The sequence below is a fragment of the Oryctolagus cuniculus genome, chromosome 16, assembly GCF_051225735.1.
Source record: "Oryctolagus cuniculus isolate XC-2025 breed Fujian yellow rabbit chromosome 16, ASM5122573v1, whole genome shotgun sequence".
Lineage (NCBI taxonomy): Eukaryota > Metazoa > Chordata > Mammalia > Lagomorpha > Leporidae > Oryctolagus > Oryctolagus cuniculus.
Window position 1 is genome coordinate 331152 of NC_142882.1, and position 16524 is coordinate 347675.

At 70.1% G+C, this 16524-nt stretch overlaps 1 protein-coding gene across 4 annotated transcripts; it reads left to right on the plus strand.

Annotated features, from left to right (window-relative positions):
* The first annotated feature begins 555 nt into the window (after positions 1-555).
* Positions 556-16467, plus strand: PALM (paralemmin). Of its 4 annotated transcripts, none has more exons than XM_051842297.3 (9): positions 558-794; positions 8176-8227; positions 8472-8552; positions 8633-8763; positions 9255-9405; positions 9568-9589; positions 10747-10809; positions 12656-12787; positions 14892-16467. In XM_051842297.3, exons 1-9 carry the CDS (start codon positions 790-792, stop codon positions 15410-15412), a joined length of 1158 nt encoding a protein of 385 aa, XP_051698257.1. In that variant the 5' UTR covers positions 558-789; the 3' UTR covers positions 15413-16467. The 4 variants fall into 4 exon arrangements, with proteins under 4 accessions (XP_051698259.1, XP_051698257.1, XP_051698260.1 ...); XM_051842298.2 differs by having other exon boundaries at positions 559-794; positions 10750-10809; XM_051842299.3 differs by lacking the exon at positions 12656-12787 and having other exon boundaries at positions 556-794.
* The last annotated feature ends 57 nt before the right edge of the window (positions 16468-16524 follow it).

A 16524-nucleotide genomic window follows, 5' to 3' on the forward strand; every position in this document is an offset into this window, starting at 1 on the left:
CCAGCGGGAGCACCCCGGGAGCAGCCCAGGTCCAATCCCCGGGCCGGCCCCCAGCTCAGCCCCGCCTCCCGGCCCTGCACCTGCGGGGACCCTCCACCTGGCCGCACAAGTGGCTACTCCCAGACCTCTTCCGGATGTGGGGGCAGCTCCTCGGGGTGACCCCTCACCCTCTTCGCAAGACCCCGTCCGCGCCTGGCGCGCAGGGGAGGCCCCGCTCAGGCTGCTCCCGGGCAGGGACGGGACTTTGGTCACAGCCTGTTCGCAGGCCAGCGCCCGAGGCCCGGGCTATCTCGGGGTGCCTTGGCGCCCGCTGCTCTGACCCGGTCGCCTCTTGCGGGCGCGCGGTGCTGGGGGGGCTGAGGGGCGGGGCCGGGGCGCGGGGCCGGAGGCGCCGCGGGGTGGAGGTAGGCACTGATGGAGGCGCTGCGGGGCCGGCGGCGCTGCGGGGCGGGTGCGCGCTGGTGGAGGCCGCGCCGAAGCGCAGGCGGCCGGCAGGAGGCGCAGCACAGCCTCGCGGCGCAGGGAGGCGGGGAGGGGAGGGGAGGGGAGGGGAGGGGACCGCAGCGGCGACGCGCGCGCCGAGCCCACCCTCCGCGCCTGCCGCCGCCCGGACAATAAACAGCCGCGCGCGGGGCGATGCCCGAGTCGGTGCCGCCGCCCCCGCGCCGCGCAGCCCCGGCCGTCAGGCCCTAGCCCGCGGGCCGCGCCCGCCGCCGCCCCCCGCCCGCGCGCCCGCCCGGCGCCCGCCCCCGCCCGGCCTCCAGGACCCACCCGGACCTCGGCGGGGACATGGAGTGAGTAGGCGCGCGCGGCCGGGGCCGGGGAAGCCGGGGCCACGGGCGGCCCGGGCGCCCAGGGAGGGCGTCCGAGCCCCGGCGGGAGGGGGCGGAGAGCGGCGCCGGCTCCCAGGGCCGCTGGGGAGGAATCGGGCCGGGCCGGGCCGCGCCGCGCGCGCCGGGAGACTGCTCTTCCCCGGCCCCGGCGATGCTGGGGCGGATGGGGGCTGTCGCCGGGCGCTGGGGAGCTGGAGGCCCGCGCTACCTGCGGAGCCGGAGCCGCGGCCCCGTGCCGCCTGTGGGTGGTCCCTGGGAGTCCGAAGGACCCCTCCCCAAATTGCGCTGGTCTGGTCTGGGGCTCTCCCGCCCCTCCCCCGCCACACCCGGACGTGCGCCAGGGACAGGCCTCCCTCCGCCCTGCGCTGCCCCTCCAGGGCCACCCAGGTGTCCAGAGGTGTCCAGAGCCCGGTGCTGGGGCCCAGGGGGGGCGGCCAGCCCCAGCTGCGGCGGGGGTGAGAGGTCTCCGGAGGGTGAGGAGGGGGCGCCAGATCTTCTCCATTGGCGGAGGTGCGTCTGGGCCCCGCCGGGGACAGGGTCTGCGCGTTGGGGCGCCAAAGCTGTCCCGGCTGGGACCCTGCTCCCTCTCCTGCCCAGCGGTGGGCGCGGGTCTGTCTGTGTGGAATCTGTGCACCGGTCTTGTACACAGCAGGTGCCAAAGGAGTGCGCGTGGTCTTTCCCGGCATTTGGTCCTCTCCTCGCATGCCCCTCACTCCCACAGGTGGGCGTCGGAGGCCCTGGGGCTGTGTTTGCATGGCCAGGGGTCAGGAGGCGCCTGGGGTCAGCCGCCTGCCCCGCTCGTGGTAGGGCCAGCAGCCGCCCCGCTGAGGGCCCCTGGCCCTGCCCGCAGTGGAGGTGCAGCCAGTCCTGCCGGCTCCCCCTGCCCTCCCCACTGGGTGTGTGCCCTGGCCCGCAGCTTCCCCCAGGGATTCACCCGTGACCGCCACACCCTCGGCTGGGTGGGGGCCGCCTGCCTCGCTCGCTGGGAAAACCAGACACCCGCATCCTCTGCCTTTGGGAACGCAGACAAAGGCCTGGCCGGCTCTCCACCCCGCCCCGGGAGCCCAGCCAGGGGCTCGGGGAGCCACAGCCCAGACTTGCCTGTGCCAGGTCCCCCACCCCATGAGTCCTCTCCTGTGGCCCCCCCCCAGGGGGGCCTGGGCCAGGTGTGGCCCTGAGGAGGGGGCTGCTCAGGGGAGCTTCTGGCCGGGCTGTGCTGTCTCCTTCCTGCCACCTTGTCCTCTGGCCCAGAGGACAGCTGCTGCCCAGGGCGCCGTGGTCACAGGGGCAGGGCTCCCGTGGGGCAGCTGGGGCTCCCATGGGTGCCCTTGCTTTGGGTGCAGGCGGACACTTGGCTTTCCTGGCTGCTGCCCGGTTCCTGGGCGGGTCCTCCCTCGGTGAGGGGCTGTGCAGGCTTCAGGCTGGGGGCGGCAGCCCCTTCCCCTCTAACGGCCCCTGGGGATTCCTCGTGCAAATCGCCAGGAGCTGTCAGAGTGCACGGTGCCCTGCGGGGAAGTTTGCAATTGGGAGAAAATTGACAGGCGTTAACTTGAGGCTTCTCTTCGGTGGATTCAAGGGTCTGATGGGAAGCACAGTGGCTTCTGGGTGGGGTGGCTGGGGGAGAGGCTTCCTGGGAAGTTGAAGACCTGCGCTCTGGGGCAGGGTCCAGCAGGCCAGCTCAGGGCTCCGGCCAGGCCAGGAGCAGCAAGGCTGGAACCGGGAGGGAGGAGGGAGGTGCGCACCAGCCTGCGCCTGTGCCTGCGCCTGCACCGCGGCCTCTGGGGGCCGTCCTGGTGCACCTGCTCACCCCCGACGAGAGGCAGAGCCGGCAGGGTCCCCTGGCAACTGGAGTGGGCCTCGGGCTTTTCCCTGTTCTGCCTCCATGATCCTGCGGCAGCCGCTTCTGGCTTTCTTAGTCTTGGTAACAACCTAACGTGTCCTGCTACAATGCAAGGTGCCGCCCGCTGACACTGGGGCCACTGTGGCCCCGGGGCAGGGGAGTGTGATCGGCCAGCACCACTGCCTCCCCAGCGCTGTCCCGGGTGCCCTCTGACCCCCACAGTAACACTCTGATGGGGGGAGATGGGGGCAAGGAGTGGGCAGGGGCCCAGCTCGCTGGTGGAGGCCGCTCGGCTCAGCGCGTGGGCTGCCCTGGGGGTCCTGTGTCCTGAGGCTGTGGTCCGAGGGTCCCAGCATCAGCTTTGCAGCGTGGTTGTCTCCTGGCCCTGCCCAGAGGCTTTGCCTGCTGCTGTGGGTAGGGTGAGGCTAGGAGGGGAGCCCTGACCTTCGGAGACCCTGGGCACATCTCTCCTGTGATCCTTGCTTTTCTCCACGTCCGGCCAGTGGGGACAGGACAGCCCCTTCCTGGGGAGGGGCAGGTGCTTAACAGACGAGCCCCACCCCAGCCAGGTGTGTCCGCAGCCTGGCAGGTTCCCGGGGAGGGTCTTCGAGCTGTGGGGAAGTCTCCTAGTTGCTCCATCGTGGGCCTGTTCTGAGAAGCGTGTGTCAGGGTGTGCCCAGGCAGGCAGAGGGCACATGCTCGGGGTGGGAGGTGCTGCAGGAGGAGCCTCTGGCTTACGCTCTGGGGCCTGGGTGTCCCAGGACGGACCCTGCCCCAGACAAAGGCTCTGGCAGCAGAGGGGCCAGGCAGGGGAATCAGTCTGGGCTCTACCTGGACGGGGCATCCGGGGCAGCTCAGGGCGGTCTCAGAGACAGGGAGGACCCAGGGCCTGGCGGTGGTCAGAGAGCTGGCCTGAGCCCTGGGTGCAGGGCGGGGTAGACACAGCCACCGTGGGAGTGAGACGGCCGGGAGGCGTGCCTGACTCCTGCCCAGGCCAGCGTGGTCGACCCACTTTTATTTTTTAAAGACTTTATCTATTTATTTATTTGAGAGGTAGAGTTACAAGGAGAAGGAGAGATTTTTCCATCCGCTGGTTCACTCCCCAGATGGCCACAATGGCCAGAGCTGGGCCAGACCAAAGCCAGGAGCCAGGAGCTTCTTCTGGGCCTCCCACGTGGGTGCAGGGGCCCAAGAAGGACTCGAGCCATCTTCCACTGCCTTACCAGGTGCATTAGCGGGGAGCTGGGTTGGAAGTGGAGCAGCCGGGACTTGAACCGGCGCCCACAGGGGATGCTGCTGCCGCAGATGGCAGCTGCACCCGCTGCGCCACGGCGCTGGCCCCTCGCAGGCTGTTTTAGTCGTGGGCACACCCGGGGGCTGGCGCTTCCCTCGTGAGTGGGAGGGGCCCAGGCCCTGCTGCAGGTGACCGGGAGGGAGCCGGCGAGGCTGTGACAGAAGCAGCGTGGGCGCGGTGAGGAGGGGAGGCAGTGGGCGGCGTGAACAGCGCTGCTGTCTGCCCAGGATTCGTGACGTTTGGTGTGGAAGGATTCTGGAGCTTCGAGCTTAGAAATCAGCCGAAAACTAGGATGTTCGTTCATTAGCCCGTTTGTCCAGACACACACAGCTCGGGCACCTGTGATCCAGAACTGACAGGCTCCCAGGTCCACAGCTTGTGTGACGGCAGCCACGCGTGTGGCCTGGGGGCCCGCTCCCACGACCCTCGCCACGGACGCGGGGAGGTCTCAGCACGCCCGCTGGGCGGAGGCACCCGCTGGGGCTTCACGGGTGCTTACGGAGCACCTGGTGTGCACCAAAGCCACAGACAAGCAGGGAGGCTGGAAACAGTGGGGGTGTCGGGTGGTGAGGGTGGGTGCGTGGGACCGGGAGGGGCCGGAGGAGGTCCCGTGGAGAGCACCAGGGCTGGGGTGGCCTCCTGCAGGCCCCACTGCCCTCCCGCCTGAGGGGCCAGGGCAGGGTCCACTCCCCCTCCCCCTCCACAGGTTAATAGGCAACAGGTTTGCTCCCTGGGGCCCCTGGCCTGCCCTGGCCTCCAGGCCAAGGGGGTGAGGCTTGTCTGCCTGGAACCTTCTGGAATTCCTGGTGGCCCCAAGTGCCCACCTCCACCTGTGTGGGTGCTGGTCCTGCGGGGCCGATGCGGGGTGGGGGGGGCTCCGAGCAGGGACCCGGTGGGTGGAGGCGCCCCCGGTGGGGGCGGAGTTGCTGGGCTGCCAGCCCCCGCGTGACTTCCGCAGCCCACGGCCAGGGCCGCGGTCAGCGTCAGCTGTTTGCTTTCAGCCCGCAGCTGGAATGTTCTCTGCCAGCTGCCAGTGCGACCCCCGCCCCGCCCGCTGAGTGGCCTGCGAGGCCAAGGGAGGCGTAACGCCCCCAGCCCCCTGCCCATGGCCCCCTGCCCTGCTGGGTGCCCCGGGTCGTGCTGGGGGAGACCCCGCGGAGGCAGGTGTGGCGGGCGCACCGTAAGTTCTGCATTTTTCGTCTTTCTCCAGGCGCGCTCGCTCCGGCGCCCGGGCGGTCCCGACCCTCCGGGCTGGCAGCTCCGAGCACGCGAGCACGCGTGCTCCGGCCGAGGCGGGGCGGGTGGGGGCGGGCGGTGCTTGCTGCGGGCCCCACCCCCGCGCCAGGCCTCCCGGTTGCCATGGGGACTGCGCGGTTGCCAGGGCGACCGCCTCCCGCGGGCCGCCATCCGTCACTCGCGCGGCAGCGGCGGCGCCCCCAGGCCTGGGCGGGTGCGTGGGGCGGGGGCGCGCGCCTCCTCGGAGGCCGCCTCGGGGAGGGATGGACACTGTCCCGCCTGACCTTCCCTGTCCGGGCCCAATCAGGACACTGCGGGCCTTGTCTCCAGCCTGGCGGGCCGGCCGCACAGCCGTTCCTGTGCGCGCCCGAATTGCCACTGTCCGCCGGGGAGGGGACAGAGCCCTGGCGCTGCCCAGTGTGGCCTGGGGACCCCGGAGCTGCAAGAGGACGGGGCGCGGCGGTTCCAGGCTGACCCTGCCGCCGGGCGCTGCCCTGTCTGGACCCCGGCCACAGTGGCTGGGCCGGGCCCTGCCCACCTCAGCGGTCTCTGTTGGGGAGGGGGCGCCAAGCCAGGGAAGTTTTATTTTTGTATTTGTGTCTTTTTAAGCGGCTGCACTACTTAAGTTTGTTGTTGGGGCAGCGCTGTGGCGAAGCAGGTAAAACCTCTGCCTGCAGCGCTGACATCACAAATGGGTGGGGGTTCAAGTCCTGGCTGCTCCACTTCCCGTCCAGCTCCCTGCTAGTGCCCTTGGGAAGGCAGAGGAAGACGGCCCAAGTGCCTGGGCCCCTGCACCTGCGTGGGAGTCCCAGGAGAAGCTGCTGGCTCCTGGCCACAGCCTGGCCCAGCCCTGGCTGCTGTGGCCATCTGGGGAGTGAAGCACAGATAGAAGACACCCCCCCTCTCGGACTTTATATTAAATAAATCTTTTTTAAAAAAAGATTTATCATTTATTTTAAAGGCAGAGTTACAGAGAGGCAGAGAGAGAGAGAGAGAGAGGTCTTCCATCCGCTGGGTCACTCCACAGATGGCCACAACGGCCGGAGCTGAGCCGATCCGAAGCCAGGAGCCAGGAGCTCCATCCGGGTCTCCCACGCGGGTGCAGGGCCCAAGGACTGGGGCCATCGTCCACTGCTCTCCCAGGCCACAGCAGAGAGCCGGATCGGAAGCGGAGCAGCCGGGTCTCAAACCGGCGCCCACATGGGATGCTTCAGGCCAGGGCGTTAACCCACTGCGCCACAGCGCCAGCCCCTCAAGTAAATGCATCTTAAGAAGTTTGTATGTATTTCTGAGAGACGGAGACCAACAGGGAGACTCTCCCATCGCCGGCTCACTCCCCAGATGCCCACGACAGCAGGGGCTGGGCCAGCGGACCCTGGAGCCAGGAGCTCTGGCCGGGGCTCCCTCGGGGGCGCTGGGGCCCAGGCACCGGAGCCGGACAGGGAGCGGCGCTGGGATTCAGAGATGGGATTTCGGGCGCGGAGATGGAGGATGTGGGCGTCGTGGGGGGGGTCTGTGTGGTTGTGCCCACCCCTAACCCTGAGGGGGGTGGAGACCTGGGCCTGGGCAGGAGGGCGGGGCCTGAGGTCAGGACCCAGCTGACCAGGCCGAGGAGGGGTCTCCGGCCAGCACGCTGCCTCCTGGCCCTGGGAGCTGCACTGGGGGCAGACTGAGCTCCTGGGGGCACTGGGGGGCTGGGGGTCCCCAAGAAGGCAGGAGCCAGGAGGGGCTGCACTGAGTGGCCTCAGGAACCTTGGCGAGACTGGAACCCAAACCCCACGGGGGAGGCAGAGCTGGCGTGGTGAGGCTCTGGGCCCCAGTACCCCCAAACCTCTGTGGGCAGCGAGGGGAGGTCTCGGTCCACCCTGTGTGTGAGGGGACCCCAAGGCCCTGGTGTGAGAATGGGGCGCTGGGCGTGATTCCAGTCCCAAGAAGATGCAGGGGGGCCGGCGCCGCAGCTCACTAGGCTAATCCTCCGCCTGCGGCGCTGGCACACCGGGACCTAGTCCCGGTCGGGGCGCTGGATTCTGTCCTGGTTGCCCCTCTTCCAGGCCAGCTCTCTGCTGTGGCCCGGGAGTGCAGTGGAGGATGGCCCAAGTGCTTGGGCCCTGCACCCCATGGGAGACCAGGAGGAGCACCTGGCTCCTGCCATCGGATCAGCACGCCAGCCGCGGCGGCCATTGGAGGGTGAACCAACGGCAAAAGGAAGACCTTTCTCTCTGTCTCTCTCTCTCACTGTCCACTCTGCCTGTCAAAAAATAAAAATAAAAAAAAAAATAGAAGATGCAGGGCAGGGGGAGGGGCGGGGTCCCCTGCTGTGCTGCCCAGAGTGCCCCCCCCCGCCCTGGAGTTTGGTCAGACGCTGGGAGGAGCCCCCTGGAGCTCAGGACCCCCCATCCGTGTCCCTGCCGCCAGCCGTTGTCCCCCAGACCTAGCCCCGCCCAACCAGGGCCTGCTCCCCCACCCCGTGCCGACCTTGCTGCCCACACAGTGCCGCCCTGCTCCCTGGGGAGGGTGAGTGCCTGCGGCCCCCTCTGCCCCGAGGTGGGAGAGGACGTGGGGGGTGGGAGGGCTCTGCACCTGCTCCCCAGCAGAGCGGTGCATCCCGGGCCAGCGCCGTGTGGGGAGCAGACTGGGCGGGGCTGTGTGTCAGGGACCTCCTGCTGTCCCCTCCCCTGCCCTTCAGGTGTGCCTGGCCGCCTGCTGTGTGCATTCCTGGGGGCGACACTGGGGGCCCCCCGGGACCCTGGCTCCACAGCGTTGGGCTCTGCCTCCCTGGGGGAGGCCAGGGGGTGGGACGTGGGGTTGCTCCTGGGCTCAGTGGGGCTGGGCGGGGAGGTCAGGGGTCAGCGCTTCCTCCCTGCTGAGCTCCTGGGGAGGAGGACGGCCGGGGTGGGGGCACTCAGGGCACAGGGGCCGCGCCCCCCAGGAAGCGGGGTGGGGGCGCCCAGCCGGCCTCATCTTGTTCCCAGGGTCCTGGTGGCAGGCACCACGTCCCAGCACGAGAGGCTGCAGGCCATCGCGGTGAGTCCCGCCCTCCGGTCCAGGGACAGTGGGGGTGGGGGCCAGCAGAGACCCCTCCGCACCTCCCCGGCCCGTCGCTGGAGAACCCCAGGCAGGCGGCGGCTCCGAGGTCGCTGATGCCCGTCTCTGGGGCCCTCCGCTTTTTCTGGCTGAGTGTGTCTGGAGGGGCCCCTGGCCGCGTGGGTTCCAGGGCCCGAAGGCCGGGTCTCCCGGCGCTGACCCGGCTGTGCCGCCCACCCGGCAGGAGAAGCGGAAGCGGCAGGAGGAGATCGAGGCCCGGCGCCGGCAGCTGGAGGAGGACCGCCGGCAGCTGCAGCACCTGAAGGTGTGGGCGGGGCAGGGGCGACCGCGGCCGCGACCCCGACCTTGACCCCTGGGCCGCACTGACCGGCGCCTCTCCCCCAGTCCAAGGCGCTGCGGGAGCGCTGGTTGCTGGAGGGGACGCCACCCTCGGCCTCGGCCGGGGATGAGGACATGCGGAGGCAGATGGAGGCGGACCAGCACAAGGCGCAGCGGCTGGAGGTGTCCATCTGCAGGTGGGAGGGCCCGGGCCCCAGGGCGGCGTCGCGGGAGGAGCCTTCCCACGGAGCACCGGGAGCCCTGTGGGCAGCCCCCCCACGCTGGGGCCACTGCAGCCGGGGGCGGGGAGGGGCCGCGGCCTGCGCTGGTCAGGGGAGGGCCCCGAGGGGGACCACGCCCGCCCAGGCCTGGCGCACTGGGCTTCACAGGGAGGGGGGCGCCCCCTGGGCTTTCCCGGATGGCAGGCCCAGCTGCGTCCAGCCCAGCGGGCAGCCTGCGAGGACACCTCGGGCGGGGCCTTTCCTGCCTCTCCTGCCCCCAGGCCCACTTTCCCAGCTTCCTGGGGAGATCACATTTCCGGTCAAAGGGAGCGGGCGGGGGCAGGCGGCTGTGCCAGGAACCCCGGGTGGACGCGGGAGCGGGCCTCAGCCTCCCCAGGGTGTGGGGGCCGGCACCCAGCAGAGGGCCCCCCCCGAGGCCCGGGGGCCTCACGCCTGCCCCTCCCCAGGCTGGAGAAGGAGATCGAGGCGCTGGAGAATGGAGACGCAGCCCCCGGCCCCCCCAGGGAGAGCTCAGCAGCCCCCAGCCCCGCCCGGGCCCCGGCCCCCAGCCCGGCTAAGGAGCCGCCCGAGGCGGAGGTGGTGTTGAATTCACGGCAGGTATGGGGCTTCCAGGAAAGGCGGGTGCGGGCCCATGGGGGAGACGGCGCACGCACAGCCGGGCGCGCCGGGCTGGACTCCGGGTCACCCGGACCCCCATGGGGAGGGGGAGGGACATGCCGGACCCGGCAGCCTCTCACCTCTCCCTCTTCTCTCTTGCAGACCCCGCTGGGCACGCCCAAAGGTAGGGCTTCGGGAAGGGCCGGTGGGGCCCTGGCGCCCTCTGGTGGCCAGAGAGGGGATGGCGGGGCCCCTCATTTCCAAGGAGGCTGGCTAGCGCTCGGCCTGTCCACGCGTGTGCACCTGTCCGTGGGTGCCGCGTCTCTGAGATGAGGCAGACAAAGGCCTTCGAGCCGGGTCTGTGGGGAGGAGAAGTTGCGTTTCCCGCGGAGAACAGAGGAGTGGGCCTAAATGGGGGGGCCCCAGGCGAGATGGAGCTGGGGGGAGCTGGGGGGACAGTGTGCTCAGCTCGGACGCCCGGCCCTGGCGACCAGGTGGGAAGTGGGGAGACCAGGTGGGAAGTGGGGAGGATAAATAAGCCTCGGCCGGCGTCTGCCTTAGCGCCTGGGTGGGACCCCCCCGCTTCCCACGTCCGGCCCTGGGTGCGAATCCCGACTCCGGCTCCCAGCCCGGCCGTTGGGGGCGTGCGGGGAGTGAGCCCCCCGTGGGAGCTCAATTTGTCAGAGGGGGGCCCTGCCGGGCCTGGCGTGGCAGGCGTGGGGGCGCCCTCGCCCTGAGCGGCCGAGCCCTGGCCTGATTCGCGGCGCTAACTCTTCCCAAGGGGAGCGTCTCCTCGTCTTGCCTACCGCGGAATTAAACAGTAATAATTAAAAAAATCCACGCAGGCTCGCAGGGATTTGGAGAAAATTGTGCTGGGAAATGAGAGGCAGGGGCCGGGGCTCTGCTGAGGGGGTCAGCGGGCGTGGGGGGCCCGAGTGCCCTGTCCCTGGGGGGTCTGAGTACCCCGGGTGGGGCCCCGAGTGCCCCTGGGGGGTCTGAATGTCCATGGGGGCCCCGGGGGCCCCTGGGGGGTCTGAGTGTCCACGGGGGGTCTGAGTGTCCATGGGGGATCTGAGTGTCCCGGGGGGGTCTGAGTGTCCCTGGGCAGGGGCCCAAGTGTCCCTGGGGGATCTGAGTGTCTGTGGGGGCATCTGAGTGCCCCTGGGGGGTCTGAATGTCCATGGGGGCCCCGAGTGCCCCTGGGGGGTCCGAGTGCCCCTGGGGGGTCCGAGTGTCCATGGGGGGTCCGAGTGTCCCCAGGGGGTTCCAGTGTCTGTGGGGGCAAGGAAGGGCACTCCGGGGTCCCCTGTTCTGAGTGACCTCTGACCTCACCGCCCCCAGCAGAGCAGCGCCTCTCCTGCACGCCGGTGAGGACGGCCGATGGCTCCACCATGATGAAGGCAGGTGAGTCGGCCCCAGTCCCACCCACGTGTCCCGCCGCCCACAGCCCAGGGCTGTGTCTTGGTCCTGGGGGCCACGGGACGGGGCTGGGCAGCGGCTGTGACCTCACATGGCTTCCACCTTCTTCCCCGCCACTCCCGCGCCTGGCCACAGGGGTCCCGCTGCTCCCAGCCTCTAGACGGGGGTGCACAAGGCTGCCGGGGCCCTGCGAGGGTCGTGGGCGTGCGTGCGTGCGTACGTGGGGGCGGGCCGCACTGCTTGGAGTGAGACCCGCTCAGGCCAGGCGCCCAGCTGTCCCATCAGGCTCTGTGGAGGGGCGTCGGGCTGTCATCCATCCACTCACTCACCCGTCACGTGCTTGCGAGCGCCCACCAGCTGCAGGTGCGGGGGTCGCAGCCCCGGGAGCTGCTGTTCTGGGGGTGGCGCCGGGCGCCAGCCTGCAGGCGCTACAGCCAGGGCGTGGCTGGCGCTGGAGCCGGGCAGTGTGGGAGGAACAGCCGGGGGTCCTGGGCTGGTGCAGGGTGGGCCGGAGGCGCAAGCCAGGGCCAGCGGCGGCCAGATGGGGCCGCCAGAGTCGTGCCCGCGGGCGCCCTCTGCTGGCTGCGATCAGAACTGGGACCACCAGAATCAGTGCCCGCGGGCGCCCTCTGCTGGCTGCGATCAGAGCTGGGGCCGCCATAGTCGTGCCCCCGGGCGCCCTCTGGCGGCTGGGATCAGAAATTGGACCCGGATTCTGTGCCCGCGGGCGCCCTCTGGCGGCTGCGATCAGAATGGACCACCAGAGTTGGTGCCCACAGGCGCCCTCTGGCGGCTGGGATCAGAAATGGGACCACCGGATTCCGTGCCCACAGGCACCTTCTGCAGGCTGCGATCAGAACTGGGATCGCCAGAGTTGGTGCCCACGGGCGCCCTCTGCCAGCTGGGATCAGAACTGGGACCACCAGAGTCTGTGCTCACGGGCGCCCTCCGCTGGCTGCTATCAGAACTGGGGCCGCCAGAGTCTGTGCCCGCGGGCGCCCTCTGCCGGCTGCGATCAGAACTGGGACCACCAGATTCTGTGCCCGCAGGCGCCCTCTGCCAGCTGCGATCAGAACTGGGATCGCCAGAGTCGGTGCCCACGGGCACCCTCTGCCGGCTGAACTGGAGCAGTTCCCTGGGCTCAGAAGGGAGAGCCCACCGGGTCTGCAGATGGTGTGATGTGGCCAGGTGGCCAGTGGCTGGGGTGGGAAGGTGGAGGAGCAGACCTGGAGTGGGATCTTGGTGTGGTCAGTGTGGGGCTCCGGAGGGGGGCACAGAGAGGGGTGGCCAGGGAGAGGTCTGCACGCCCAGTGGTGTCCTCAGCACCTGCTGGAGGTAGGAGCCAGGAGTGCGGGGGAGTCTGGAGCCAGGCTGGGCAGGGAGAACCCGGTACCATGGGGCTGAGGGGCAGTGAGAGGACACAGGCGGCCGCGCCTCCTCGTGGAGTTGTGGTCAGCACCAGGGCGGTGGCTGCCGGCATGCGGTCTCTGTTGTTTGGGAGATGGTGCCAAGGGGCAGTGACCGTCGTCCGTCTCAGGAGGGAGCTGCTGTCCCCGTTCGGATCTGGGCAGCTGGGGCGGCCCGGAGGTCGGAGCTCGGCTGCGGCCCTCGGGGCTTGCGCCGGGCGCCCGTGGGGCCCATGTGGAGACAGGGGACGTGCGAGGAGCTGGAGGGGAGGCCTCGCTGGCCTCGGCGCTGGGGAGCTGGACGGTGCTGAGCGGGGCCCCCGCCGCTGCTTGGCTGTGCTGCTGGCTGCTCCCTGCTTGGCCGCGGGCTGGCGGGGGGCACGGGGGCGGGCGGCCGCCGCGTAACCCGGTGCCTCTCGTGCCAGCCATGTACTCGGTTGAGATCACGGTGGAGAAGGACAAGGTGACGGGGGAGACCAGGGTGCTGTCCAGCTCCACCCTGCCCCCTCGGGGGCCGCTCCCCCAGGGCATCAAAGTCTACGAGGACGAGACCAAAGGTACGAGCCCCAGTCCCGGCCCCCGCCCGTGGTCTGCGGGGAGCTGCCCTCTGCGCCAGGGAATTCGTCCATGTAGCGGCTTTTGAGAGGAGGCTGCAGGAGACGTGGGAGACGAGGCCCGAGCGGGTCTCACGGGGTGCGACGCTTGGGTGCAGGGGACGAGGTGCTGGGGCGGGGAGGAGCTGGGGGGTCTGGAGGCGCAGCAGGGGTGGCGTGAGGTGGGCGGAGCCGGCTTCGCAGCTGAGAGCCGGTGTAAGCGCTCCCTCTGGTGGCCGGCATGAGAAGACGCCGTGGGCGGACAAGGGCGGCTTTGGGCAGAAGCCCCAGGGTCAACCTCTTTTCCCCTTATTTTAAGATTTATTTATTTGAAAATCAGAGAGAGAGAGAGAGACAGAGAGCTTCCATCTGCTGGTTCATCTCCCAGATGCCACGGCAGCCAGGGCTGGGCCAGGCTGAAGCCAGGAGCCAGGGGCTCCATCCGGGTCTCCCCATGGGTGCAGGGGCCCAGGACTTGGGCATCGTCCACTGCTTTCCCAGGCCACAGCAGGGAGCTGGGTTGGAAGTGGAGCAGCCGGGACTCGAACCCGCGCCCACGTGGGAGGCCGCCACTGCAGGCGGCTTTAACCTGTCACACCGCAGCACCAGACCCCCCCCCCCCCCCATGAAATGCACTCCTTTGAAGAGTACAGTCCACTGGGCTTTGATACGTTCACGATGTCCCAAGCATTCCTCATCTCTATCCAGTCCACCACCCCAAAGGACGCCCTGCCCCTGCCCCAGCCCTGCCGGCCGCTGCTGTCCCCGTGGAGCCCCTGTCCCGAACGTTTCCCGTGGGTGGAGCCCACGCGTGTGGCCTCTGTGTCAGCGTCTCCGTGGGTGTGGCGGTGCCAGAGCCCGGCCTCTGCTCGCGGCTGCTCCCCGTGACGTGGCCGTGTGTGCACACACAGCTGCAGGGCCGGGGCTGTTCCTCTTCACCTGGGCACACACCTGGGCACACACTGGGCGTGGGAAGGGTGAGGGTCCGGGCTACACCCCCTGCTGCGTCACTTACTCCGCTGGCCATGGGGGGTGGCGTCGTCCCATGGGGTTTTGCTCCCCGAACCTCACGTTTTTAGGGGGCTCCCCCCGGTGCCCTCTCTCCAGGACAGGACCCTCCCCTTGGCCGCTCCGCCCCGCTGGCCTGACTGGACTGTGGTTGCTTAGCAACGGAAGGCAATCTGAGGCTCGGATTCCGAAGCTGGGCCAGCGGCCAGGGGGAAACGCTGCCTGACTCCGTGTGACCCAGGCACGCCCGCCACTCCCCAGGGGTGGGGCTGACAGTGGCCAGGGACAGGCAGCCTGACCGTTGCTCCCGAGGAGCCGTGTCCTCCTCTCTCTCCCGGAGGGTGCGGGCTGTGGCCGAGGGCGGACCTGGGAGAGCGCTGGGGTCACGGGTCACGGGCATCAGGGCGCCCGGGCTGCGGGGAGGGCGAGCCCCTCCCTGATCCTCGACCACGGCCCCCATTCCTCAAAGTTCAAAACACTCTATTTGAAAGACGCCTTGGCCTAGGTGCTAGTTGACCCCAGTGAAACACAGAGCAGTAAAATCTCACCTGGGTGCAGCCAAGGCAGGGCTCAGAGGCGCGCGGATAGCCTCGGGCACAGACGGGGAAAACGAGATGAGTGGGGCTTCGGGAGCAGCCGGGGGGTCCGGTCCCTGCAGCCCCTGCCCTCCGTTGCCCGCGAGGGGACAGGGCTGCATGGCACGCCCTGGCCAGCTGTGGGACCCCGCCGGCCCCTCCTCTGAGTGTCTGTTCTCGCTCCCTGTGCCGTGGACAAGCACGGGGAGGAACAGGCCCGTCCACAGGGGCCCTGTGCAAGGCAGTGGGTCGGGACACTGGGGCCCCCATGTCCACCCCGCCCATCCTCTGCGTTCGGCTGTCGCCCCGCCACACCAATGTGGGGAGTGGCTGTCACTCAAGCTGAGGTCGCAGCCCCCCCCAGCAGCTGTCACTCAAGCTGAGGTCGCAGCCCCCCCCAGCAGCTGTCACTCAAGCTGAGGTCGCAGCCCCCCCCCAGCAGCTGTCACTCAAGCTCTCGCACTCTCCCCCCCCCCCCTGTGCAGTGGTCCACGCTGTGGATGGCACCGCTGAGAACGGGATCCACCCACTGAGCTCCTCCGAGGTGGACGAACTCATCCACAAAGCAGACGAGGCCGCGCTGAGCGAGGCGGGGTCCGTGGCGGGGGCCGCAGAGACCCGGGGGGCCACAGAGGAGGCGGCGCAGAGCACGCCGTCCCGGCGGGAGATCACCGGGGTGCAGGCGCAGCCAGGCGAGGCCACGTCCGGCCCTCCGGGCGCCCAGCCCGGCCAGGAACCCCCGGTCACCATGATCTTCATGGGCTACCAGAACGTGGAGGACGAGGCTGAGACCAAGAAGGTGCTGGGGTTGCAAGACAGCATCACCGCCGAGCTGGTGGTCATCGGCGACGCCGCTGAGCCCGCTCCGCCCAACGGCAGCGCTGCGGAGCCGCCGGCCGCCGCCGGCCCCGGCGAGGAGAGCCAGGCGGCGCCCGAGACCCCCGCCAGCGACCCCCAGGACCTCGACATGAAGAAGCAGCGATGCAGATGCTGCTCCATCATGTAAGCCGCCCGGCCCGGCCCCCGGCCCCGGCCCCCGCCCTCCCACCCAGACCCCACCAGCCCGGCCCGCCCGGCCCCTGCCCCTCGCGGGGGAGGGGGCAGGGGCCCCGCCCGTCACACCTGACACGCGCCCCAACCACTGCCCCGTGCACCTGCACCTGGGAGGAGGCGGGACAGGCCCGCCCTGGCGGCTTCACAGACGTGGCTCCCCACCGGGTCCCCCACCTGTGCCTTTCTGCCACCCCTGAGCGGTCTGGGGGCTCCCCAGCAGAGGCACTGGCCCCCCAACCCAGGGCATTGGGGTGAGGCCGTGGCTCTTCGGTGGCTCTGGGTCTTGGAATGCAGGGTGGACCCTGGTGGACACCCCCAGCCTGCTGGGCCCCCCCACTCTCTCTGGGCCTGGCCAGTGCACAGTGGGGCTGAGGGCATGGGGGAGCCCCCCAGAGGGTCTGCAGCCCCCAGGCTGCCTTCCAGATGGGCAGGCCCCTGCACAAGGCAGGGACCACGCAAGCTCCCGCCCCATGGGACCGCCCCTCCCTCCTGGTGCTAATTTGGAGACCCCGGGGGGGCTGCGCTGGTCATTCCTTCATTGCTTGGACCAGGGTCCTGGGCCCCACCCTGGGCCGTGCTGGGCTTAGAGTTTCTGGGCCGTGGGGGGGAGGGACCCACTCGCCCCCGCCCCTCCCCGCCCCTCCCTGGGGGCCGCGGCAGACACTCAGCTGTGCACAGCCACACCCGTCCTCAGAGGCACATTCATGGCCCTGCTCACCCCCTTATGCAGGCTGGCTGTGGACCACCAGGCCCCGGGCGCCGCCCACAGCCTGGGCAGGGCCTCGGTCCCAGGCTCAGCTGTGCTCCTCGGAGGCTGGGAGGAGGGGCCCTGTCTGGGGTGGCCCGGGGGGAGGCCGTGGGCCCCCACCTCTTGCTCCCAAGCCCGCCCCGGGCCCCTCGAGCCCTGAGCCCGCCCTGCAGCGCCCTTGCGACCCCTTCTGCTTTGATGTGTGCGAGGCCCTGCTGTTCGTGACTTCCCAGAGACGCGAATAAACAGCGTGAACAGCCCTGGCTCCTGGCTTCTTGGGTCTCGGCGGGCTGGGGTGGGGCGGGGCGGGGCGCCGG